This window comes from Panthera tigris, chromosome B2 (genome assembly GCF_018350195.1).
Source record: "Panthera tigris isolate Pti1 chromosome B2, P.tigris_Pti1_mat1.1, whole genome shotgun sequence".
NCBI classification, from domain to species: Eukaryota; Metazoa; Chordata; class Mammalia; order Carnivora; family Felidae; genus Panthera; species Panthera tigris.
In genome coordinates, this window is record NC_056664.1 from 15,456,125 (window position 1) to 15,483,696 (window position 27,572).

Below are 27,572 nucleotides of genomic sequence, written 5' to 3' on the forward strand. Positions count from 1 at the left end.
TGTTGCACGGCCTGTTTATTTGGAGTGAAAGTGAATCCATATGTTTGGGGGCCTGGATTGTCTTGATCCTCTGTGGCGCGATTTTCTTGAAGATTGTTCGGGGCCCCGGGACGCCTGGGTGGCTCAGGTGGTTAAGTGTCGGACTTTGGCTCAGGTCATGATCTCGAAGTTCGTGAGTTCGAGCCCCGCCTGGAGGTCTCTGCTGTCAGCAGGGAGCCTGCTTCAGATCCTTTGTCTCCCTCTCTCTCTGCCCCTCCCTGCTCGCTCACACACTCTCTCTCTTTCCCTCTCACTCAAAAATAGACATTGAAAAAAAAGATTGTTTGGGGTCCCCAAGTTTTGGATCTTTTGCCTTGGAAGGAGGATACCACATCTTGCTGCAAGATAGTATAAACTCCTAAGGGAATGTGTTTCCATGGCTCCGGGAAGGATGTGTGGATACAGGTGGGAGAGATGGCCTTCCCGTCCTTGAGGTAGAGCTGTCTTCCCAGGAGTGAGAAAACACACACTATCCTCTGAGGGTCTGCAAAGCAGAGATGAAGGTTATATTCTTCCCCTCGTGGTTCCCCATTAGCAATCAGCCGTGGCTCTTTGGGGGGGCCAGCATATGGAGGGGCCTCCGGTCTCTCCCCGAGCTCCTTCCCTTGCGAAACGGACTCTCTCAACCCCTGTTGGCCTGGTGTTGTCTATGTACCTTCATATCAAAGGAATGTCAGAGTCCCGTGCTCAGGGAGGCGTACAGATTTGGCCCCAACCTTATTGTTTCCTTTTCAGCACAAAACAGAGAAGGGCTTTTCTCCAAAGAGCCTATTCTAGCACTTTCTCGGGGGTGGCAGGAAAGGCATTGTGCTAAGACACCTGAAAATCACAAAGACACTGAAGACCTGTGGTATTTTCTGGACAGCCAGACCAAAGGCCAGGCTGACAGGCGACTTGGAAGGTAGGCATTTATCTGCTCTCCTTGGAAGAAATCCCAGCATATATTCGGTGGCATCTGATACAGCCAGGACTGTGAGGTGTGTTAATTCTATGCCCCGGCAGTATACGTGTCCTTTATGCTGCATGTGATTTTGGGGGTGAGGGGATCCTCTGTGAAATCTCTGTGAAACACACACACACACACACTGTCTGATGACTGGAAGTCTCCAGTTAGAATCATATTTCTTTAAGTACAAACTTTCAGCTATACGATGAATAAAGTCTGAGGATCTTTTTTTTTCTTTCTAATGTTTATTTATTTTTGAGAGAGACAGAGAGTATGAGTTGGGGAGGGGCAGAGAGAGGGAGACACAGAATCCGAAGCAGGTGAAGCACAGAGCCCGACGCAGGGCTCGAACTCAAGAACTACGAGATCATGACCTGAGCTGAAGTCGGATGCTTATCTGACTGAGCCACCCAGGCGCCCCTTTAATTTAAAAAAAAAAATTTTTTTTACATGTTTGTATTCATTTTTGAGACATAGACAGAACATGAACGGGGAGGGGCAGAGAGAGAGGGAGACACAATCTGAAGCGGGCTCCAGGCTCTGAGCTGTCAGCACAGAGCCCGACATGGGGCCCAGACCCAAGAACCTCAAGATTATGACCTGAGCCAAAGTCCAACGCTTAACCAACTGAGCCACCCAGGCACCCCTGAGGATCTTAGGTAAACATGATTATATCTGATAGCATTGTATTGTATAATTGAAATTTGCCAAGAGGGTAGAACCTACGTGTTCTCTCGCACACGAGAGAAACACGAGGTTCATTAAACCGATGGTAGAAATACTTTCACAATGCATACATGCATCAAATAACCATGATGTCTCCTTTAAATATCTTACAATTTCCTATGTCAATTGTACCTCAAGTAAGCTGAAAGAAAACAAAAATTAGAAAAATCAGATAAGCAAACAACAAAGAATAGACTTGTATTTCTTTAGCTTAAGCCCTCTGTTCTTGTTAAACTGCCAAGAACATTGGAGCTTCAGGTTCTGGGCATTTTGGTGGGGAGACTCTGGGAAAGACAACCTGAGGAGTTGGGGGGTCCAGAGTGGGCTGTGCAGAAGCCCCACCAACAGGTAGAGTTGAGGGAAGAGTGTCCAGAACAGAGAGAAAACAAACTTTACAAATCAGTAAGGGGCCTGCTTGCTCTGCATTTTGGGTTTCTTTTCTTTTTTCTTTTCCTTTTCCTTTTCTTCTTCTTCTCCTTCTCCTTTTCCTTCTTCTTCTCCTTCTTCTCTTTCTTCTTCTCCTTCTTCTTCTTCTCTTTCTTCTTTTTTTCTTGAGAGAGAGAGAGAGAAAGGAAGAATCCTAAGCAGGTTCCACACTCAGCGTGGAGCCCGATGCGGGACTCCATCCCACAACCCCCGGGATCATGACCTGAGCCAAAATCAAGACTTGGTTGCTCAAACAGCTGAGCCACCCTGGCGCCCCTTGGGTTTCTTTTAAAACTGGAAGCATTATCTTGTTTGTAAACAATATGTCCTAACGCCTTCAAGAAGTTATCGTGCAAGGGCACCCGGCTCACATGGGCTCTTGATCTCGGGGTTGTGAGTTCGATCCCCACGTTGGGTGTAGAGCCTACTAAAAAAAATTTAAAGACATATATAACATTTATTCATACGTAAGTACTTTAAAAATAGGAAGTAACTGTACAGTTTATGATGGAGAGGCCTGCTCTGGGAACCCAAGAAGACTGTGCACGGGCTCACCGTGTGGGTGCAGTTTGAACTGCCTCTTCTGTAGAGAGTCCATAGCTTCCGTGAGAATCAGAGAGTCCTGAGGAGGCGGAGCCAGGAGACCTGGCCTGAGTCTCTGAAGCATTCACAGTTCAGGGTCAGTGGCGCCTTTACCCCCGCCCTCCTACCCCCAGGGCCCAGGCACTGAGACAGACCGGCCTGCTCTAGGACCCGGCTGCCCATCCCAGACTTCGAAAGGCCCTTCTGCCATCATGCGAGCCCCATCCTTCAAAAGGCTTCGTGCCTCCTTTGGGCTTAGGAAAGAAAAGCTAACAGTTGTTCTGGCCATCAAAGTAGACCCTTAGAAAAATACAGAAAAATGTAGCGAAGGAAATAAAAATCAGTCATAATCCTACTAACGAATTTTGAGGTGTTCCCTTCCAGATTTTCTCCTTTCCTTTCGTGCGTTTTTTTTTAATGTTTATTTGGGGAGAGAGAGAGAGTGGGGAGGGGGCAGAGAGAGAGAGAGAGAGAATCCCAAGCAGGCTCTGTGCTGTCAGCACAGACCCGACACGGGGCTCGAACCCACAAACCATGAGATCGTGACCTGAGCCGAAGTCGGACCCTTAACCCACTGAGCCACCCAGACGCCCCTCTTGTGTAGTTTTTAAGAGAGAGTTGAGATCACAGCGTGTCTATGAGATCACAGCGTGTCTATGAATAGAGCCCTTTTCACTTAACATTACATCATAATCCTCTTGCTTGCCATTAAAAAGCCTTCATTAGCATCGCGTTCAGCGGCTTAACAACGTTCTGTTGTACGTCCATGCTAGAACTAACACCCCCATTCTTCTCGCGTTGGGCATTTGCATCGTTCCTAGCTTTTTGCTCTAATAAATAATTCAGTGAGAAGCCTCTTTGGGCAAGAGGCCGTGCTTATGTTTGAGATCATTCTCTATGATAGATTTCTAGAAGTCTCTTGTGCGTCGTGAGAATACCAGGAGCTAAGATGTTGCTGAGACCCGCCCGCGAAGCGAGGATGTTGCTGAAGACCACGGGCGGCGAGGCGGGGCCAGGCCGCAAGTTTGCCAGGTTCCTGCCCGGAGCTCGACGCGCCTCTAGGTGCCGTGGGCGGAGTGGAGACTCAAGAAGTCAGAACCAGTCTTTGTCTCTGAGAATGTGGTTGTGTGGTGTGGACCCACAGCGCACAGAAATAGCCTCAAGGAAGAGGTCCTGTGTCTCAGATCCTTGGGGCAGCCAGGCACAAGTTTCAGACCCCGATAGGGGCTTTTGGTGTGTGTTCACCCGGCATTTTCTGGAAAAGGAGCTTTCATCACCTCGGAATCTTCCATTTGTAGAGCTGCGAAGCCTTACCCACTTAGTGACGGTTTGGGGTGTGCGGATGGGAAGTAAAATGAATGTTCTCCATTTATTTTTTCTTTTACTATTTCATTCTATGGGTTTTTTTATAATAGAAAAAATACGGTAAACTTCTCATGTGCCATTAAGATAAGACCGAAAGAACATCCTGAGAAGGTGACCGTCTTGGGCAGGGGGGGGGGGGGGGGGGGGGGGCGGGCGGGGCGCCTGGGTGACTCGGTTGGTTGGTCTGACTCTTGCTTTCGGCTCAGGTCATGATCTTGCGGTTTGTGGGTCTGAGCCCGGCATCAGGCTCTGTGCTGACAGCTTTGGGTTCTGTGTCTCCCTCTCTCTCTGCCCTTCCCCCACTTGCACTCTGTCTCTCTCTCCATCTCTCTCTCTCTCTCAAAAATAAATAAGTATTAAAAAAAAAAAAAAAGACAGGGTCCTGGCTAGGGCGACCTTGAGGTTAGGGTGCAGGAGAGGTCATCGCCCACACCCAGCAGGTGCCAGGCAGATATTGGCAGCATGAGTCACCTGTCCCTGCGGCGACCTACCAATCCGTTCGCATATAAATCTGCTCCTGCCAGCACAAGCCACTGTTACGTGAGCCTGCTGCCTACAGGATCGTGTTATCAGAACATGATGTGTTGTAAGCGTGTGGCATTTTTGGTAATACCCACCAGTGTTTTCTCATCCCTGTGCCAAAGCCTCAGCCCTCAACTGGTTGCTAAGAGTTAAAGGAGCTTCTTACTGGTCATTCCTGGTCATCCGAAGAGCCAGCCAGCTCTGCCAACATGGAAAAGTCAAGGAGACGTGGTCACTGCGTGGCTTCCGGCCCTTCCCTGCGGGGCCAGAATGAAACGTGCATGTGGAAATGGACAGCCATCACGCATATTTATTTTCTACAACCTGTTCTGACCACGTCTGTCGTTTGGCCATGAGAGCCACGTTCTAGGGTGCGGGCTTGTCCGGGCATCTCCACTGGACAGACGCCTACAGTTGCAGGACTTCCACAGAACCCGGTCTCAGTTCAGCTTGTCGTTAGAGTTCATGCATTCTGTCGGGTTGAGTGCCAACAGCCAGGACAGCTGTGTCTCATTGCTCCGTTTCCCTTGTGGATTTCCCCTGTCTGTGGGATCTCCCCGGTCTGGAGAGTACAGGTCTCTACTGGAAGGGTCTATGTGCAGAGCATGTTCCAGTTGACTGCTTCTATAGGTTTAGCGGACTTATTTTTCTTCCCTTGACTCTTGGCTTCTACTGAATAAATCCCTTTCCCACTGATTGTCACTCTCCTTTCCTTTGATCTTTTGTTTTCTCCAGACCCAGAATCACTTAGTCTCCCAAAGGGCCTGAATCTACCTGTAATTTATGCACCCATTACAGTCATCATATCAAGCCTCATTGTTATTTGGCCCCAGATGCATTGGCCAAAAGCACAGAACCCCACCATGAGACAGATGACAGGAACCGGTCACTGCACACCCCTCAGATCCAGGGACTACCCACTCTCCGCCCCCCCCCCCCCCCGGTAAAGAGCAGAAAAACCTCAACAAATGTATGTCTGACCACTGCCAGCCCTAATCCATAATGCAAAAGAAACAAGCAGGTAACTTTCAAAATGTAATCCTTTGTTGGTGGTTGTAGGAGAGAGAGCTAAATGTTTAGACCTTCAGAGGATATCGTTAAGAAATTCTTCCTCATATTTAATCAGACTTGCCTTGGCTATGACTTAAGCTTACATATTCCGGTTCTGTCCAGACAGAGACACTCTTCTCTTCCTTACGTATGATATTTCTAATAATACATTTTTTAAAGTTTTTATTTATTTATTTTTGAAAGAGAAAGCATGAATGGGAGAGGGACAGAGAGAGAGGGAGAAAGAGAGAATCCCAAGCAGGCTCCACACTGTCAGCACAGAGACTAATGCAGGGCTCAAACCCACAAACCATGAGATCATGACCTGAGCCGAAGTTGGACACTTATGCGACTAAGCCTCCTAGGTGCCCCTCTAGTGATACATTTTTAATAAATTATATTTTACAAACTAAAGCTATAAAACAGTTCATATGTAAGATAATTTTAATAAAACATGTAAGAAGATGATCTTGTATACTTCAATAGGACTTATATTTTATGTTTAAATATTTTATTTAAAAAATTTTTAATGTGTATTTATTTTTGAGAGAGAGAGAAAGAGACAGGGTGTGAATGGGGTGGGGGAAGAGGGAGAGGGAGACACAGAATCTTAAGCAGACTCCAGACTCGGAGCTGTCAGCACAGAGCCCCACAAACTGTGAGATCATGACCTAGGCTGAAGTCAGACACTTAACCCACTGAGCCACCCAGGTGCCCCTATTTAAATAGTTTAGATTTATCAATATTTCACAAGGAACATATGTTTGTATATAAAATGTCCTAGACTTCTAGACACAAAGCATGAAATGAGGTGTTTTATATTCTATATTGACGTATATCGAAAAATCTCTCCGGGTCGCCTGGGTGGCTCAGGGGGTTAAGCCTCCGACCTCTGCTCAGATCACGATCGCCCGGTTTGGGGGCCCAAGCCCTATGTCGGGCTCTGTGCTGACAGCTCAGAGCCTGGAGCCTGCTCCCCATTGTGTGTCTCCCTCCCTCTCTCTCTCTCTCTGCCCCTCCCTGACTCACACTCTGTCTCTCTCTCCCAAAATAAACATTAAAAAAAAATCTCCAAAATAGAGCCTATTTAAATATATTAAAATAAGCTAATATTTAGTTGATTTAATTTGGCTTCATACTAAAGGAATTCGACTCAAATATTTAATTATACTGTAGAGTAGATTTTTTTTTTTAATTTTTTTAACGTTTATTTATTTTTGAGACAGAGAGAGACAGAGCATGAACGGGGGAGGATCAGAGAGAGAGGGAGACACAGAATCCGAAACAGGCTCCAGGCTCCGAGCGGTCAGCACAGAGCCCGACGCGGGGCTCGAACTCACAGACTGCGAGATCATGACCTGAGCCGAAGTTGGCCGCTTAACCGACTGAGCCACCCAGGCGCCCCATGAGTAGATCTTAAACATACCTTAGGTTCTATTACTTTTGCCTAAATAACTGGCGCTACGGGCTCTTTTCAGACTGGAAAGCGGGGATCAGGTCAGGTCTGGCGCGCTCGCTGCAAGGTTAGCGTCCGGGGGCCACAGCGCCCCCTACCGCCGCTCACGCCCGCGCCCTCACGGCTGTTTTTGCTCCCGCCCCGCAGGCATCGGCAAGAACGTCATCTGCGACCGCACGGCCACGCCGCTCGACGCCTTCCGCATGATGTCGGCCGCCCACTACTACCCCAAGCTCATGAGCATCATGGGCAACGTGCTGCGCTTCCTGCCGGCCTTCGTGCGCATGAAGCAGCTCATCGAGGAGGGCTACGTGGGCGAGCTGCTGGTGTGCGAGGTGCAGGTGCACGGCGGCAGCCTGCTGGGCAAGAAGTACAACTGGAGCTGCGACGACCTGATGGGCGGCGGCGGCCTGCACTCGGTGGGCACCTACATCATCGACCTGCTCACCTTCCTGACCGGCCAGAAGGCCGTCAAGGTCCACGGGCTGCTCAAGACCTTCGTCAAGCAGACGGACCACATCAAGGGCATCCGCCAGATCACCAGCGACGACTTCTGCACCTTCCAGATGGTGCTGGAGGGCGGCGTGTGCTGCACCGTCACCCTCAACTTCAACGTGCCGGGCGAGTTCAAGCAGGACGTGACCGTGGTGGGCTCGGCCGGGCGCCTCCTGGCGGTGGGCACGGACCTGTACGGGCAGCGCAACAGCGCCCCCGAGCAGGAGCTGCTGCTACAGGACGCCACGCCCGTCAGCAACTCCCTGCTGCCCGAGAAGGCCTTCAGCGACATCCCCGCGCCCTACCTGCGCGGCACCATCAAGATGATGCAGGCCGTGCGCCAGGCCTTCCAGGACCAGGACGACCGGCGCACGTGGGACGGGCGGCCGCTCACCATGGCCGCCACCTTCGACGACTGCCTGTACGCCCTGTGCGTGGTGGACACCATCAAGAGGTCCAGCCAGACGGGCGAGTGGCAGAACATTGCCATCATGACGGAGGAGCCCGAGCTGAGCCCCGCCTACCTGATCAGCGAGGCCATGCGGCGGAGCAGGATGTCCCTGTACTGTTAGCACGGACGGGGGGACCCAGGGGGACTCAGGTCTTCAGCGTGGAGCCCGGAGAGGGGGAAGGCGTGCTGGGGCAGAGGTGGCCGCGAGGAGTGCGGGGGCGGGAAGGTGGAGGGGCAGGGTGAGTTAAGCGGCGCCTGGGAAGGTGAACCCCCCAGCCTGGGTGAGGGGCACCTAATAAGACTGTCGGCTGGCCGAGCCAACAGCCCGGGAGTGTTCAGGGGGCCTGTTCTTCCCGAGATCACCCCTGCGGGGCGTTTGCATGAGGAGGAGGCGGCTTAGCCTCTGTGGCCCCCTTACCATGAGAAGCAAAGAGGGGGTGCTTTCCTCCTCCCTCAGCCCTCCCCTACCCATCGGCCTCCTTGGCAAGCCAAATGCTCCCGCGACCCAGTGGCCAGCTCGGTGGGTGCCGGCTTCCCGGCCACATGCCTCTGGCGGGAGAAGGCAAATCCTCACCCGTCCGCAGAAGCCTGTTAGTCTGGGGGGAGGCGGGGGTGCAGTGGGCTAATGAGAAGGCTCAAATTCCGGAAGGCCACTTAAAATATCTGGAGGAAAGGCTACTTGGTAGCAGAGTGAACAGTGTGCTTGATTGATTGGTCGTCCTCATAGGAAGCGGGAGGGTGTGTCTTCCTAATTGGTACCTTGCCCTGCGCCCGGCCCCCAGATGGGATAAGGGAGAGCCGGGAATAGCAAGTAAGCCCAGAGGAGAGCACCAGAACGCAGGCTGCGTGGAAGCAGAGTAGGCAGAGAATAAACAATAGCCCTTTGGGTTTGGCATCAATTACAAAGCGGCGGGGAGCTGCCTTTAATCCTGTTTCCGGTGGGGTAGAACTAAGTGTAAAGGGATGTGGCGCTCAAGTGTCCTCTCCGGTGGCTCTCCAGTCAAGGGCACAGCCTGAATGGGTCAGACTACAAGCTCCCGAGCCGCCCTCGCATGCTGCGGGCCCCACTTGTTGCAGTGCGGATGTCCCAGCAGATGGGAAAGGGAGCCAGCCCTTGGCGGGCTTTGGTCTCCAACACCCGTGTCTCCAACCAAGCCGGTAAAGGACTTTTAGGAGATTCACCCGGCTTTGTGAATTTAAAAGGGAAGCCTTCGGTTCCACGCAGATATAATCGTCTTCCCTTAAAAAAAAAAGAAAAAAGAAAATGTCAAGGGTGTTTTCCTTAGCTTTGACCTTTGCTTTCAGGATTCTGACACCTGCAAGTTTTTGAATGGGTATTAAAACAGAAGGACAATTAAGGAACATCACTTTCAGTGTTTCTAATATGGGGTGTTAGAGCCACGGAGGGGTATCTTCACGTAGGGTTGAGAAGGGTCACGTTGGGGGGAAAAACGTATTTTTCCCCTCCTTGGTCTCTTGTCTCCCTTGTCACGCCCTGATTACAGAGAGGTATTACTGGAAATGGCAGACGGCTGCAGGCTTGGAGTGGGGTGGTTGCAAAGGGGAACTGTTAGAGATGCACACGCGCGCACACACACACACACACACACACGGGTTTGTCAGTCCTCACCACCACCAAATGTCGCTGAAATAGCTCTTAAAAATTCAGACCTCTCTCTTGAAAGAAACAGCAAGTCAAATATTTTGAAACTGGGAAATTATCCTTAATCCTCCACCCCCCCCCCCCCCATTAGACACTTGTCAGGGTTGACTGGGGAAGACGAGAACTTCTGAATCTCCATAGCTTTTGTTCACAGGTCACGGAAACCCAACGGTTGTCTTTGGCACACACCTGAGGTTTAGACGCCTTTTCAGATGACTGGCAGTAGGGGTAGAAGGGAATTTAAGGGGCCGAGAGCCCCTCCCCCCACCACTTCCCACCCCCCCCCCCCACCCCCGCCCCAGGCTCTGAGGAGGCAGAATCTGGAAATGAACAGTATATATAGTCCATTGTATTGTCCATTCTCCTCCCAGGGTCAATACACTGTGATGCCCGGGCTGCCCCGGGGGGGTGCTTGGTGGGCATGTCCAAACACCGCAGGAATGTTGGGTCATTTTCCGGCACAGTGAGGAAGGATTGCCTTCCCCAGAAGAGTCACCCCGCTGCTGCAACACGGCTAGGTGAGTCAGCTGGAACTCTCCAGGGTATGTTATGGTCCCTGACATCATTACTTCGTGGTGAGCATGCTGGCTTTCGTAGCTACCAACTCAAAACCAGAGATTTGGTAGCATGGATGTGCCCCAGTAATAGTGGGAGCAGACAGCCGTGCCGTGGACTCTGTCGGTTCAGGTTCTCCTAAATTGCCTTCTGGAGAAATAACTTTTGTAGGAACTGAGTGGAAAGAATTTTTTTTTTTTTCTGTCTAGCCTGAAAGGCTGTGATTAAAGATGAAGGGAAAGAAAACTTAGATTAAACTCTATGGGTCTCATTTTTCTGAGTCGTTTATAATCTAAGTAGGGATATTCCAGGGGTTTTAATTTTATGTTTCTGTACTTAACCCAAAGACTTGGGAAGTTTTTTTTATTTTCTTCCAAAGGCCTCTGAGTCCTGTGATAAATAGTGTCTAAAACACAGATTCTCGTTTGAGGCTAGGGGATATAGAAAGAATATATATTCTTTAACAGAAGCATGAAAAATATTTTAGTGAGTGTTCTCAAATCCTACCTACTGAAATGCATGTAGTAGGTAGATACAGGAACGAGAGGAAGAAAAGACCTAGGTAGTTCATTTTTTTTTTATTTTTAAAAAACTTTTTTTTAATGTTTTTATTTATTTTTGCGACAGAGAGAGACAGCATGAGCAGGGGAGGGGCAGAGAGAGAGGGAGACACAGAATCGGAAGCAGGCTCCAGGCTCTGAGCTGTCAGCACAGAGCCCGATGCGGGGCTCGAACCCACAGACTATGAGATCGTGACCTGAGCCGAAGTCGGATGCCTAACCGACTGAGCCACCCAGGCGCCCCGGTAGTTCATTTTTTTAAATACAAAAATTCCCGGAGATGAGTTTAAGATCTTTCTTTCGTGCTCCTTTTACCCCCGAACTACCACTTGGCAAACCTCGATTGGGAGCCGCAGCGGGCAGCTGAGATCTCAAGCTCCCCACAGGGCTCACTGGGGCCAACGCCGACTCGTGCGCTCTGGGGTCTGGGTTCCCTCAGCACCACTCTGACCCAGGATGAAGCCCCGAGCAGTGATCCGGCCCGTGTCTGCTTAGGTTACTGTGTTTCAAAGATCCGGTGTCCCGGAGGCACCGCCTTAGGGTCTCACATTTAGTCCCTGCGGCTTGATTTGTTCCCGTTTTTCTGGGGACGCACGCCTCCGGTCCTGGAAACGTTGGCTCGTGCTACTGATTGAGAGAGGACGGGGCATCACGGGTTCTCACCTGGCATTCACAAGGGCTGGGGACGCTCTGGGCTTATTTGAAAAATTTGGATTCTCTTGAGTGCTCTTCTGGAGAGCAAGTCCATGACCACTGTCAGCTTTTCTCTGACGTCCCCTCTCGGTGGGGAGAGACGTCGCAGGGTGCCACACACACTCCTGATCTACTGGGCGGGAAATAGCTGTGTGTCACATGTACGTGGACCCTGCGGTGGCAGCCGTGGCTGACTCCAGTTTAAGCTGAGCTTCTCCCGGCCCCCTTCTCCCGTCTGCAGAGAGCCATCCAAGCATCCTCTGTGCACCAACATTTCTTGATCATCCAGCGTGCGCAGGGTATTTTAGGTGAATGATCTCGCTTAATGCCCTCAGCAACCCCGAGGCATTGGCTCTCGTTCTTCCCATTACACACGTGAGAAAATCGAGGCTCGGAAAGGAAGAGTGACTTGCGCACAGTCACACGGCGATTAAAGCAGAAGCTGAGTCACCTGGGTCCAAAGCTTGTCTTCTCCAAACCGCGCTGCCTCCCACGAAGAGAGGTGCGTACCCCTGAAGTTGTCGCCAGGCAGGAAAGCACTCCTCGCTGAACACTGAGGGGGCTGTCCTCACGCCCTGTGGCGCATCCGGGACTCATGCCGAGTGTGACTTGTGTGGGGCTCTACGCCACTGCAGTCCGTACCCTCCCGCTGAGCAGAATGCCACATTTGATGTTCTGCCAGAAGGTTCCTGACAGGGCCGCGAATAGAAGTAGTCGGTGTTTCTGCCCCTTCCAGAATGGAAGTAGCACTCAGCTTCCTTCCTTGAAAATCGACTTGCTGAGTCGATTTCGATCGTCGGTGATGCAGCAAACCGAGGAGCTGGGGATTTTCAAGACGTCATTGGCCGACCGTCACAGGTGGCCTTGGATCTTGCCCTTGGTGGTCTAACAGCGGCACGTGTTCTTCTCAGGGGGCGGGGCTTTTCCAGTTCATTTGCTTGTGACTCCGGTTTTACCTGTGCGTTTTGCCTTCATACCTGCACACGCTGTCAACTCTCTTCATCTTGGCTCAGAGTCGCAGCTGTTGAATTTGACCTGGGTCGGAAATTAGGTCTCCGGGAGGATCGCCTTTTATTGTGGCAGGGGGATGGCAGCACGCTGGGGAGACATCCCGGGGAGGAAGGAGCTCTGTTTGTCTCTGAAGGGATGTCAGAGCCCCGGGTACTCACATCCTGTTGTCACAGCCCCGAGAGGTTCGGTGACAGCAGAGGTCACCCCCGCTTCTTCGGAGCTGCATTCTAAGCCCCTTGCGGCTGCGCGTAGCACCGTCAGGGCTCTCAGATGGGGACAGGGAGGCAGAGAGGTGAAACGACTCGTCTGAGGTCCCCCGGCTAGTGGGTGAACGAGCGACAATTACAATTCAGACCTGTGACGACCGTATTCCCCCAGCTGCTGCGGTCGCATCCATTTCTTAGCAACGCCATTAGGTCTTGGATGTCCTCAGAAACTAGCTGCTCTGCGTTTCCATCGTGATCGTGGTGCGAACAGTTATCCGTAGTCGGTGTTCTACGTGGCAAGGATGGGGGACACAACACCACCCTTGGGGTTTCCCGAGGCCCGCTCTGCTTCGGTGGCCCTCCGCTCTCCTCCTAGGTGCAGAGTCAGGCCTCCTGCTTCACCTGTTGCCTCCTATTTGTTGGCCATCAGAGCCCTGAAGTTTTACAGGGCGGAGGCCATGACCTTGGAGAGCTCGTCGAAAACAAACTCTCAGAGCCCCTGCGCTCCAGTCCTTTTCGGGACAGGGAGGAGGGGAGGAGGGCCATGAAAGGAAAGCCGTGTGCGTCTGCAGTGCGGCTTCAGTCTTAAGCGGCAGCTGGCATGTTCTACCTGGCTTGTCCGCACCCCCCACCTCCGCCCCCACCCCCGCCGCTGCCCCCCCACCAGGCAGGGAAGCCGGCCAATGGCAGTGCTGAGTCTCCAGGGACGACCCTGACTGGGAGTCAGGCTCCCAGGACTTCCCGCAAGAGGAGCGAAGTCCTCCCACGCTGCCATCAGGGGTGATGAGCTCGGTGGTCTGAGCCTGGAGGTGAGGCCAGCACCGTAGCCAAGCGACCACAGCCGTTAGCAGCGGAAGGCGGTGGCCTCCTGAGCCTTCTCTTCCCCGGGTCAGTCCCTATTTCCTGGAGCCCTTGCGAGGGCCCCCGAAGCCCCTGGCTCTTGGCCAGGCTACTAAAGTGTTGCACTGCTGAATGCTCTTGAATCTGCTGTGCCCTCTTTTTGTTGAAACCAGCAGCGAGTAATCCTAAGACGCGTTGCATGCAACAGCTCTCGGCTTAGTGAAGCGTCAAAAGCTGGCCTGGGCCAGTGTGGCCGGGGCCTACAGCATAGCCATAGGGTCATGCTGTTTCTGTCACTCCTCGTCCTGATCTCTGCTGTCCTCTGCAGCCGTCACAAGGGCTAAGCCGTTGGATGAGCCCCTGTGGTTTCTCCTCATAAACGCAATGACCTACCTGTGACTCTGGTCTAACCCCAGGTTGAGAAACAAAACAAAAGCAAGTGACCCCAGCAGCTACTTTGCGCCCCTCCTTCTCCTTCAGGCATCCAAACATATTTAAATATATTTAGTATTCTGCCCTGTGCCTTGCCCAGGGGAGGGAGAAGTTTCTGGCAATTATGGCTTTCTGTTTGCTGCCTGGTGCTTTTACTACCATTTCTTCTTCTTCTTTTTTTTTTTTTTAACCCAAATTACATTTGTTTGGTGGATATTGTCAAGTACGTATTTATTGCGTTTTACAAACATGAGTATATATATATGTATGTATATGTATAAAACCAAACTTCTATATAAAAAGTCAAGGCATGTATACTAGATATTTTAAAGAGTTATTTATCAAGGGGAAAAGATGTGTGTTATACAGTAAACAGAGTCTATATTTTATATATAATGTAGATAGCAAAAAATAGCTTATAAATTATAGAAGGTTTTGGTTTTCTTTTTTTATTATTATTAAAGGCAAAAAGAAAAAGGAAAAAAAAAAGGACAATGAATGCAACTGTTTGTAGTGTTTTTAAGGCCAAACTTACTGTGGGAGGAGACGGTCCCTGCGGTGGGGGGGGCGGAGGGGGGGCGGGGCGGTCCTTGGGCCGTGCAGTCTGAGCTCCAGACCCAGGAGCTGATAGATGCCCACTGTTGCTGCTGCAAGACTCAGGGGACCGTGGTTAGCATCGCTTAGCCAGCTGGCATGTGCCACCTTACACATGACCTTTTGCTGCCCTCCCCGACCTGCATTGGTGGGATAAGGAAATGAAAGTAGCCAATAAAGATTGAAGAGAAGCTACAATTCCTTCTGTTTTCCTGTTCTTAGACCCGGGTGCTCTGGCTCATGACTTAGGTACCTGGCCAGTCTGTGGGCTCTGAGGCAAGAACGTGGGTGGGAAGGAATGATGGTGGTACCTCTAGTGTGTGTGTGTGTGTGTGTGTGTGTGTGTGTGTGTGGTGTGAGGGATGCTGTCCATGTGTCAGCATCCGTGAAACTGACCGTGGGAATCAACTGTCCTAAAGATTCACTGAACGTTAGAACTGGAGGCACTTTAGAGCAGTCTGGTACAAAACATCATTTTGGAAATGTGGAGGTGGAGGGGAGATAATCTACCTGAGGCCACCTGGCTGGGGGAAGGGGGCGGGGGGCTGAGGATGCCTGGAGGGCTGTGTGTGTGTGTGTGTGTGTGTGTGTGTGTGTGTGAAAGCTTAGTCCAGACAACAAGATGACAATGTAGACTTTACAATGGGGGAGCAGGTTTTAGAATTCTATTATTTTAATACCTTAACCTAATATCTCACACCAAGCTCGGAAAGATACTCTAATGGGCCCAACAAGAGCATCCTTACAAGAGCATCTTTGCTTAATTCGTTGTCAGCAGCATGTCAGAGCAACCATCTTGGATGGAGCTGAGCCTAATGAGATTCCCCATGGATGGGCTGGCTTTTCCTTTCCACCTCCTGCTGTCTTTCCACTTCTCTGCACATAGATAGATCTTACGGTCCATGCTTTCCCATCACTTAAGAACAGTTAGGAGGGGCGCCTGGGCGGCTCAGTCGGTTAAGTGCCAGCTCTCAATTTCGGCCCAGCCATGATCTCACAGTTTGTGGGATCGAGCCCCGCGTCGGAGTCTGCAGTGATAAGCGCAGAGCCTGCTTGGGATTCTCTGCCTCTCTCACTGCCCCTTCCCCACTCATTCTCTCTCTAGAAATAAATAAACGTAAAAAAAAATAGGAATTAGACATAATTTCACAAAGCCGCAATCTCGTTATTCACTCCTTCACAAGGAGGTCCTGATGTTAATGAATTCAGATCGCAGTCCGTCCATTAAGACAGTAGGACAGCCTGCATCTCCATGGATTATTACAGTGCACATGTAACACTCACATCTTACGGCACTGCGGTAAATCGAGGACCTGTTGTGAAGGTTCTGAAGAAGGCAGTAAGGATGAGTCTTTGCCAAAGCTAAAGGCGCCATCTGCCCGAGTATAAGGGATGGTGGTGATGGGGTCTAGTCGTCCGGGCACCAGAGTGGCCTGACACCCGGCCCTGATGGGAGACTGCACTCACCTAAGCATTTATGTACCTTTGCAATCCAGGAGCCATTTGTGCCTCTACACATTTGGAATCTCCTAGTGATGTTGGTTTCTTTCCATTCAAGCCCGTTTCCTGTTTTGTAAACCAGGTATTCTACCGCCTCGTATGAAATCACAGGACCTGACCAGCGTTGCTTTCACAGTCCTTCGGTTGTTGCTTAAAAAGAACGGATGCAATTGTGTTGCAAGGCATTCGAATCGTTGACAAGGTCAAAGGAAGAGAAACCTGCGTGTCCACCTTTGCCCACCTACCTCTCACCGCTGCCCTCCGCCCGCTGCTGCACACGCACACACAGAACCATTTTCCCATTTCTCTTCTCACCTGCTGTTTTATCTCGTGCATTTTTAGCACCTGTTGGGACAAGTCTGGCTGGTTCAGTCTGAACGTCAAAATCACTGCAACAATTGTTACGAGACTCACACCTATACAAAGTATGCAGGATTCTGTACAGAAATGAGAAAGATAATTTCACCTCGGTCTAGAGAGTAGGCTTCCATTTTACTAACCCACACCCACCTTACTCTTGCCTAAGCAGAAAAGATCCCTCCGCCTAGATATCCCTGGGCAGGTACACTCTGCAGTCACAGTGCCCCCTGCTGGAAGGCTGTCCGAGACAAGGACGAAAAAGACGCCCCTGCAGAGAGTTTGGGCCAATTCACAACCAGATGGACGGTTTTACAGCCTACTTAAGCCAAAACCTCTGCAAAAAAGCTGGTACAAAATATTTAAAATCCTTTGCCTTGTTCATTCAAGTTCAGACTTCTTCTGCACCTACATCTGCCGGCTAAATTCCCGAGACTTGAACTATAACAGCCTGATAGCATAGCTGGGGGCCAACCACGGCTCTACAAGATGTGCTCCCCACATCTAAACCGGTTGTTGGATTTCCTCTAAAGCGTCATCCTAATCCTGGTAACACCTTGCTCTCCTACTTTTACACAGGTTCTGGTCGCCTTGTATCATTTGGAAACCTCTCTCTTTAGGAATGCGTGAAAATGAAGGACTAAATAATTTTTTAGGACCCCTTCTTGGGCAGTTCTAGATTAATTCATTTCTTGGTCAATGATTGGTACACTGATGGGTCTCAATCCCAGAATCGCAGTCTGGATCATATACGTATGTGCATCCCATTGTCTCTGACTCATTCATCATTGGCCATCAGGAAGGAGGGGACCCCTAAGAGCGTCTTGTGTGGCTGCAGATATGGACAGCATGTCCACAGCCCCCAAGGCTCTAAGCAGTCCTCAGTCTGGAACTCCCCCAAGGCACTAACACCCTTTTTAGAGAGCACCAAGGGGTCTAAATCAGAAGTCAGAAGTCAGACAAGGGCTGTTTGAGGCTGCCTTGGGACTCCAGACTACTCAAAATCCAGGCCCAGGAAGCCATGACAGCCAATGAGATAACAAGGGTCAGGAGTGGGGTGGGGAGCAAGACCAGAGCCCCCACTGTCCCTCTAAGCCTTCAGAGGCTGCTTGTCCGGGATGTGGGAGCTAACAGGGGAGCCCGGAGAAGTCAGTCAGTCACTCCTCAATATGCCAGGCTGAGTCTGGACTTGGCATTCAGGTTCCTGCCATGAAACGGTGGAGAAGAGCTGGCCTGGAAAGAACAGCCGTGTATCGATCTGGCTGTGACGGACTAACACTCTACGGATCACTGATGAAGCGCGTGGGAGGCAAGGGATGGGGAAAGGAAAGAGAAGGGGGAGCTGGCAGTCATGGGGGGCAGTGAGGGGAAGGGAGGGCGGTGGGGGGGGGAGGGAGTGGGAGTTCGTGCCCAGGGTAAAAGCAGATGATGGGGAAAATAGATGAAAGGCCAGAGTTATGCACGTAAGATAGGGAAGGTTCTAGAGGTAAGTAACTGTTACATGAGGTATCTGAAATATGGTTCCTCTGTGACTGGCAGGCCTCATCTGTGCTCTGAGAACAGCTTGGGTGAGGACGAGGAGAGCAGACAAAAAGGAATGAAGGAGGAAGTCTTACGGGAACCTTAAAAAGGCTGGCTGATTCGCCTCTAGAGCGGCTCAGAGCAAGCTGTTGGCATTCGCTGGACAATTTCCAGGGCCAGCCTCTGTGTTAAATGGGCACCAGAAGCCAAGTGTATCTTGGATGCCACCCTCCTTTCTTGGTGCTTTTCCCATTTGCCACTCTCCCAAACCTGAAGTCTTCAAGGATTCATCATCTGCCGTCTCCCCCTGCTGTCTCCCTCCTGGGCCCCGGGGACACACCCTCCACTGAAGAATCTGTCATTCAGCACCCCCCCCCTTTTTTGTGCACACACAGGGTCTTTCGCCCCTCCTCAGCTTCCAAAGACCTTGGCCACCAGGACGCCACTCCCATCTGCCTCCGCCTCTCGTACCAGAGCCTTCTTGAAGGAAGTCCCCGGATGGAGTGGACCCAGCCCAGCAGGCATGGCTGTTCATCGGCTACATCTAGTCCTGGCCTCTGGGTCTTGGACCCTTGGCTCGGTCCTCAGCTCTGACCTGGCTCCTCTCTCTCATCAGGTTGCCTGTGACATCCAGGTTTCTCCCTTCCCTGTTTATAATCACATGTTGCTTTCATTCATCCAAACCGAGGCTGCGTGATGAGAATCTACCTACCTGTTTTCCTGGTGACTTAGTATATATTGTTTCTTGGGGCGCCTGGGTGGCTCAGTAGGTTCAGCGTCTGGCTTCAGCTCAGGTCATGATCTCACGGTTCGTGGGTTCGAGCCCCGCGTCGGGCTCTGTGCTGACAGCTCGGAGCCTGGAGCCTGCTTCCGATTCTGTGTCTCCCTCTCTCTCTGCCCCTCTCCAGCTTGCTCTCTCTCTCTCTCTCTCAAAAGATAAACATTTTTTAAAAAAGACACTTTTTTAAAACCTACCCTGTGAAAGAGGTATACAATGAAAGTTAAAATCCCTTCCATCCCAGACCCACATTTCCACTTTCTAGAGGTAACCCCCACCAACAATCGGTACCCTCTCCCTGAAGTTATCTGAGCACTCACACAAATGTTATCTATGCTGTGCACACTGCTCTGTGTCTGGCTCTTTCTCTTAATAATGTATTTTTAACATCCTTCCGCATCAGCATATAAGATCGACCTCCTTCTTTTTATTTTTTTTATTGTTAAAAAAATTTTTTTTTCAATATTTTTATTTAGTCTTGAGAGACAGAGAAGAGGCAGAGCATGAGTGGGGGAGGGGCAGAGAGAGAGGGAGACACAGAATCGGAAGCAGGCTCCAGGCTCTGAGCCGTCAGCCCAGAGCCCGACGTGGGGCTCGAACTCACAGACCGTGAGATCATGACCTGAGACCAAGTCAGACGCTTAGCCGACTGAGCCACCCGGACACCCCGACCTCACTCTTTTTAATGGCTTTCTAAAAAGAAATCTACATTAAAATTCTCATTAAAAGATTGTAAAACTGGAGAGAGAGGGTGCTGATGGTTGTACCATCACGTGAACGTACCAAGGACCACTGACTGCTACGCTTAAAGATGGTTACGTTGGTCAATTTTATGTTTTGCGTATTTTACCAAAACTTAAAACAAAAAAATTTTTTTTAAGCTTTCCAGGTGACGGAGCCTCCTCCTCTATATCTCTTCCCCTGATCAGGTCAGGGGACGCCTCCTCTCCTAAGCCTCTTTGCCGCCACCCAGAGCCCTGTCGCGCTGGAGAACCTGCAAGCCAAAGGACGATGTGTATTTCTTTATGGAAAAAGACGATCTCGTTTCTAGGGCGCGGCTGTTACCATGAGTGGTAGCCAGTATGAAAGGGTTCTCTCCGAAGCCTGTCGGAAGTCAGCAGAGAGCTGGTAGGCCCAGCACTTCTGAGGATAGAATCCTTTTCAGCTCTGGAATGCCTTTCATCCTCAGCGTTGAAAGCTTTGCGGAAATTAGGCCAGGGCTTGTGAAACAATTCAAGCCCCGGTCACAAACAACCCCCAAAGTTTGTGCTAAAGCCTCCTTGTACTTTCTGTAACCGGCCTTTTGGTGTCCTTGACCCCGGCTAAAGGTATTAGAAAGAGTCTTTTCACAAGTGATATGTTCAGAAAAGTTAAATCCCCTGAAAGTCAACACCATGTGGTGTATCTGTAGGGTTGAAACTACTTCCATCGATCCATACCCTGGGGCAGTTCAGATTTTAGGGAACAAAAGCGGGTCCAGAGTACGACACCGTGAAACCTTCAACCCCAGCTGGATAGATTCCCCCAGAGCCTCAGCCCTTCTGTGTCACTCAGAGAAACCAAGGAGCAGCATGGCTTTGGCCACAGACTGACGTAGGGCGCCAACTCAGACACTGGCCAAAGGGGCCGTAGTGACCTGGCAAAGTTACCGGGGGGTCCCTAAATTCTTGTCTCTCCCTGTTAAGGAATCACTTAAAATCTCAAGTCTCAAAGTCTCAAGGCCTCCCACATTCGAGCAGCTTGGCTCTGTGGGTTTGCCCCAATCCCACCAGTAGGGTCGGGCGGGGGGGGGGGGGGGGCGAGGTTATTCGGTTGGGGATTCGAATTCCCCCAAGCTTTGTGTTTCGTCACTCTCTAGAGCGTTACATTATGCTGTGCCACCGCGCACATCAACATCTCAGCGTTTTGTGGAAGGGATCTTGGGTTGGGTGAGGCACGGCTCTGGGTTTACAAGTGCATCGGAGATTAATAGCCGCCTCTCGAGAATGGCTCTCATCATGTAACACTCTCCCCCTGGGTCACCAACACCGTCCGCGCCTCTGTGACTTCTATTCCACTGCCCCCTCTGTCGGATTTTTACCAACTCACGCACGATTCCTTCCATTGTGGACTTGCCCGGCTCAGGCATGGTTCAGCGCGGAGACTCGGGATCCAGGGAGCAGCAGAGACTGCTGGTTAAATCCAGAGAACCAGGAGGCTGCCGCGCCCATTGTGTTTTTGTTTCACTGCTGCCTTTCCTCTGAGAGCAGGTTGTTCTCAGACCTCATTCTGTGACCGAAGTCCTGGCAATTACCCTATAAGGTGCAGTAGAGGAGTCCAGACAAGCCCCACGGGGGAAAGACAGGCCCTGGATCTCCCTGTATCCTGCTTTTCTTGCTCTGGGTTACTGGCTTGCCACAACGCCTGATAATAGACCATTTATAGCCTTTTTAGAGCTGTTTGCGAGGATTAACTAGTTCTAGCATGAGTTTCAAGAGACTTTACTTGAAGCTAAGAAAAGCAATATGATCGGGGCACCTGGGTGTCTCAGGAGGTTAAGCGTCTGACCCTTGGTTTTGGCTCAGGTCACAGTCTCACGGTTCGTGAGTTCGTGCCCCGCAATGAGCTCTGTGCTGGCAGTACGGAGCCTCCTTGGATTCTCTCTCTCTCTCAAAATAAATAAAGAAACATAAAAGAAATAAGATCAACCTTTCAATTCTGACCTTTATATTCTGGATTGCTAGTTGGCAACTTTTTCGTGCTCCAGGACACCTGAGAAATAGTACATAGGATAATGGGAGTTATGTGCTCTGTGATCATTTTTTACTGGGATTCCTAATCAGAACTACCCTCTTGCCCAACTGTGCACCCCAAGTCCTCTCTAAGGGGGCACAACAGACTCTTAGGCTCAGGACTAGCAATTGTAGCTTGAAGAGTTGCCTCTGGGTCAGAGTTTGTCCAAACGGTGTCCTGAGTTCATGGCATCAGCCTCAGCGGGGGAACTTGTTAGACATACAAATGGCCAGTCCCACCCCAGACCTGCCAAATCAGAAATCACAAAGGGGGGGGGGGGCTCAATCACAGCTCTTCTGATGGTTCTAATGGACAGCCAGGGTTCCAGAAACACTCCTGTTACTCCCTTTGCAGATTTCAGCAGCCTTGTGAGTAACCACCTGTTGGCTCCCCACTGCCTCTTCCCAGCATGGAAAGGATTGATTCCTTGGAACGCATCGTGATTTCACTCATCAGCCAGAGAGACAACAGGATGTAAGACAGGACTTTGCCAAAGGGGGTGGCTTCAATTCTCACTCCCCACCCCTTTCTGGCTGCAGGACTTTGGGAAAATTAATTCCTCTCTTCTATGGTTCAGCTGCCTTACTCCAAAACAGAAATTGCATTAATAATTCCTTCCTTGGGGCGCCTGGGTGGCTCAGTTGGTTAAGCATCCAACTTCGGTTCAGGTCATGATCTCACAGTTTGTGAGTTCAAGCCCTGCCTTGGGGTCTGTGCTGACAGCTCGGAGCCTGGAGCCTGCTTCGGATTCTGGGTCTCCCTCTCTCTCTGCCCCTCCCTCACTGTTCTCTGTCTCTCAAAAATAAATGCAAAAAAAATTTTTTTTAAAAATAATTCTTTCCTTTCTTCAAGTCACAGAGCCAGCTGATAGTCTCCTAAAGTCTTTTCTAGCAGAAAAATAAATCTCAGATTCTAAGAGCTTTCAACAGGTCAGAACTGGTCTTCGGCTTAGAATTGCTAATATTGATTTAACTCTCTCTAGGATGGGCAAGAATATTGTGAGCCCGTCAACCTTGTGTTTTTCCAGTATGGACAAATATGGGTCGAGCCTAAAAGAAGTTGATGCTCAGGCGAACAGATGCCAAAAAAGGAAGCTGCTAGAGTGGTTTGTATTCTTACTGTGCCCTAAGAGGTTCCACTGGGTATTCAGCAGTCTATCTGGAGAGCAGACGGCTTTCACGTTCAACCAGCTTCCCCCACATTCACGGGCATCTGAGTCCTTTTGCTTCTAGCCAGCTACCAGCTACCTGCCTTTCTTCCTAACTCCTCCTTTTTACTTTTCTTTCTTTTTTTTTTTCTGGCTCTGCAAAAAGTATACTCATCAGCTGTGATTAATCTTCATGGAGCTTGTCTGCGTGAAAAACAAGTAGAATGGGTCAGGATGGAGAAAGGGAACATGTTGGTCAGGTGTTTCCTTAGCCAGGTGCCTAATATATACACGCCTATATATTTTGGGGGATGGTCACGTTGGTCTTCCCAGAAAACCAATGGCTTGATATTCCACCCTCCCCATACTCTGCCTCCTAAGACTTAAGTTATAAGCTTAGAAGGCAGGGGGAAGATGGTAAATTATTTCAAGGTGATAGTGTATCAACCATACTATGTCAATAGTCAAGCCAACCCATAATGTCTAGGAATTCCTTCAGGAAGAAAAAGAGGGGTGCCTGGGTGGCTCAGTCGGTTAAGCATCCGACTTCGGCTCAGGTCATGATCTCACAGTCCGTGAGTTCAAGCCCCGCATCGGGCTCTGTGCTGACAGCTCGGAGCCTGGAGCCTGCTTCTGATTCTGGGTCTCCCTCTCTCTCCGCCCTTCCCCTGCTCATGCTCTGTCTCTCTCTGTCTCAAAGATAAATAAAAACATTAAAAAAAATTTTTTTAGAAGGAAACTAAAAATGGAAGGACCCTAGGAACTTCCCAGCTGTGGCCCCGGTCACCATGGGGACAGCAGAGATCTGGATGTCATGTCGCACGCACCGGTGTCCCACCTTCAACGCAGATGCCCCCTGCCCACCCCATTTCTGTCGTAGAGAACGTGCCTTTCCCAGAGGAGAGGTAGAGGCAAAAGGCCTTCCCCAGCCAGTGAGCTACCCCACAGGCCTTCCTTTCTCAGCTTGAATTCGGGAGACTCAAGTGCAGCTGGCTACAAATGAGGGCCATGCTTTTCGATTGGTGTTCTGATCTGGACAGGTGCCTTCAGTTCTCTTTCCCGCATTCTCCCCTTGCTGTTGGCTGAGGTTAGTATTCTGGGCGTCAGGTCGTCAGTTTCATCATGGCGCCTAGAAATTCTCAGGGACACAGGTAAGCGTTCAAGATGTGCAGATTCCACACATTCTTGCGCTCCCTCCTGCCTTTATGACTAATGGGGTTTTTGTGGGCCGTTCAGTTTTTTGCTTGGGCCTGTGATTCATTTTTTTTGTACTTGTGGGGACGTTTTAACTTCTTTTTTTTTTTTAAATATAATTTATTGTCAAATTGGCTTACATACAACACCCAGTGCTCATCCCAACAAGTGCCCTCCTCCCTGCCCATCGCCCACTTTCCCCCATCAACCCTCAGTTTGTTGTATTTAAGGGTCTCTTATGGTTTGCCTCCCTCCCTCTCTGTTTATAGCTACTTTTTCCCCTTCCCTTCCCCCATGGCCTTCTGTCAAGTTTCTCGGGATCCGCATACGAGTGAAAACACGTGATATCCATCTTTCTCTAACTTGTTTCACTCAACATGGTACCTTCCAGTTCCATCCGCGTTGCTGCAAATGGCAGGATTTCATCCTTTCTCATTGCCAAGTAGTATCCCATTGTGTATATAAACCACATCTTCTTTTTTATTTTTTTAAAAAAATTTTTTATGTTTATTTATTTATTTTTTTTTTAATTTTTTTTTCAACGTTTTTTATTTATTTTTGGGACAGAGAGAGGCAGAGCATGAACGGGGGAGGGGCAGAGAGAGAGAGGGAGACACAGAATCGGAAACAGGCTCCAGGCTCCGAGCCATCAGCCCAGAGCCTGACGCGGGGCTCGAACTCACGGACCTCGAGATCGTGACCTGGCTGAAGTCGGACGCTTAACCGACTGCGCCACCCAGGCACCCCTATGTTTATTTATTTTTGAGAGAGACAGAGACAGAGCATGAGTGGGGGAGGGGAAGAGAGAGAGAGGGAGACACAGAATCTGAAACAGGCTCCGGGCTCTGAGCTGTCAGCAGCCCCGATGCGGGGCTCAAACTCACAGACTGTGAGATCATGACCTGAGCTGAAATTGGACGCCCAACCGAGTCAGCCAAGTGCCCCAAGACACATCTTCTTTATCCATTCATCCCTCGATGGACATTTAGGCTCTTTCCATAATGTGGCTATGGTTGACAGCGCTGCTATAAACATTGGGGTACAAGTGCCCCAATGCATCAGCACTCCTGTATCCCTTGGGTAAATTCCTAGCAGTGCTATTGCTGGGTCATAGGGTAGATCTATTTGTAATTTTTTGAGGAACCTCCACACTGTTTTCCAGAGCGGCCGCACCAGTTTGCATTCCCACCAGCAGTGCAAGAGGGTTCCCGTTTCTCTGCATCCTCGCCAGCACCTATAGCCTCCTGATTTGTTCACTTTAGCCACTCTGACTGGCATGAGGTGATATCTCAGTGTGGTTTTGATTTGTATTTCTCTGACGAGGAGTGACGAGCATCTTTTCACGTGCCTGTTGGCCATCTGGATGTCTTCTTTGGAGAAGTGTCTATTCATGTCTTCTGCCCGTTTCTTCACTGGATTATTTGTTTTTCAGGTGTGGAGTTTGATAAGTTCGTTACAGATTTTGGTTCTTCTTTTTTTTTTTTTTTTAAAGTAGGCATCACACTCAGTGGAGAGCTTAACATGGGGCTTGAACTCCCCATGCTGAGATCAAGGCCTGAACTGGGATCAAGATTGGGATGCTTAACGGATTGAGCCACCCAGGTGCCCCAGTTATAACTTCTATTGTTAAATCCTGATTAGACAGAGTGGCCTCTAAGACAACTTTTCCAACCTTTTGGTTTTATAATACGTGCATCCTAAGACATCTTTTCAAGGCCACCTAGGCAAGAAGCTCCTTGTACAATCCTCCGATGAGTAGAACCCGCCTTGCGGTGAAATAAACTGGCCCAGCGAGTCTGATTTGAGGGTCTGGAACGACTGGACTCCCGGAATTCTCTCTTCCCGTCCTATTGTTTATAGCTGAAACTTCGTCCTACTGGCTAGAGGTTTACCCATACTAAAGTACAAATAGTCCCGATGAAAGCTGCTTGTTGATTTTGCCTGAAAGATACTTGAGCGATCAGATCGTTTTTCAGTATGGCACCCATTTGAAAAGGAGCAGGTTTGGGGAAGGCAGAGAGGTGGGCCAAGTCTCTCTGTCTCCCCCACCTTTTTCACAAGGTTCTAGGGGCGCCTACCTTGCCCTGATTGGCCTACGTGGGGTTGATGGAAGACAGACAATCTGCACAGATAAGGGCTGGTGGGCCTTGGCGTCTGCTGATTGGTGGATGAGGGACCCCAAGACAGGGGCCAAAGTAAGAGTGAGTGGGTGGTGTGGCACTCAGGACTGCTCAGGGGGAGCAGGACTTTATAGAGAAGTGGGTTCCGTCCCACTCTCTGCCGGTGGTGCAGAGAGGGGGTGTGGCTCCGGCTGTGCATAGGCGGGGCCGGTAACTCTATAGTGATTCGCTAGAAAAGACGAGTATACAAGGGAGCGGAGGTAGGAGGGCAAGAACTTCGTCCATGGAGAGTTGGCAGGAGCTGGAACCCTATTCAGCCACAGAAGTGTGCCAAGTGTGACGGTGCCTTCCTTTAATCCTACAACCACCCTCACTGTGGGTTACCCTCTTCCACATCCGGAGCTCAGACAGGCTGAGCAACTTGCCACGGGTAACACAGATACCAAATGATAGATGTCATAGCCTAACCAATATCTGTACGGAGGGCAGATTACATTGGGAAAGGCCAGCGATGTCTGACCACTGCTACCTTTACCCTAGCGCTTCCCTCCTCTGATAGTACTAACAATCTCCCACTGATCAGGCGCTAAGGAGAAGGGCCAGGCCAAGAGCTCCAGGCGGCATTTGAGAGACCACTTCCAAGGAGAAAGTGTTCCTGGTGATCCAAAGCAAAGAGGACTCTTTACAATCCACAGTTTGCAAACTGCAGCTCTGTGTTGATAGAAATATTCAGACCCCTTTGACTTCCCATTGGACTTGCTTGATAAACCAGGAGGACACTCATTTTTTTTTATTCAAAAAATTTTAAGTTATTTTGAGAGAGAGAGAGAGAGAGAGAAGGAGGGAGGGGCAGAGAGAGGATCCCAAGCAGGCTCTGTGCCGTTAGCACGGAGCCTGATGCAGGGCTTGAACTCAGGAACAGGGAGATCATGACCTGAGCCGAAGTCAGACACTCAACCGACTGAGCCACCCGGGCGCCCCCCAATAGAATATTAATTTGAGCTGAGGTCTGCAGTGCAATTTATTTTATAAAGTAAATTAATGTTAAGGTGTACTAGCATGTTGATTTCTGGAAATGTCCTAAAATTCTAAGTCGGCTTTCCTTTAGGACTACCTATCACCCACCTATTTAAAGTTAGACTGTTAGGGGCACCTGGGTTGCTCAGTTGGTTAAGCCTCCAACTTCCACTCAGGTCATGATCCATGGTTGGTGAGTTTGAGCCCCACATTGGGCCCTGTGCTGACAGCTCAGAGCCCGGAGCCTGCTTCGGATTCTCTGTCTCCTTCTCTCTCTGCCCCTCCCCCGCTTGCACTCTGTCTCTCTGTGTCTCAAAAATAAATAAACATTTAAACATTTTTTTTTTAATTTTTTTTTCAACGTTTTTTATTTATTTTTGGGACAGAGAGAGACAGAGCATGAACGGGGGAGGGGCAAAGAGAGAGGGAGACACAGAATCGGAAACAGGCTCCAGGCTCCGAGCCATCAGCCCAGAGCCTGACGCGGGGCTCGAACTCACAGACTGCGAGATTGTGACCTGGCTGAAGTCGGACGCTTCACCGACTGCGCCACC

The 27,572-nt window shown here is 50.2% G+C and overlaps 1 protein-coding gene across 1 annotated transcript in view; it reads left to right on the forward strand.

Moving 5' to 3' along the window:
* Nucleotides 1–9,993, forward strand: part of GFOD1 (glucose-fructose oxidoreductase domain containing 1) — a 114,105-nt gene extending 104,112 nt beyond the window's left edge. Inside the window, exon 2 of the mRNA XM_042985702.1 lies at nt 7,260–9,993. Coding sequence (XP_042841636.1) covers nt 7,260–8,179 — 920 coding nt within the window. The 3' untranslated portion in view covers nt 8,180–9,993. The remainder of the gene's footprint in view (nt 1–7,259) is intronic.
* Nucleotides 9,994–27,572: the final 17,579 nt, after the last annotated feature.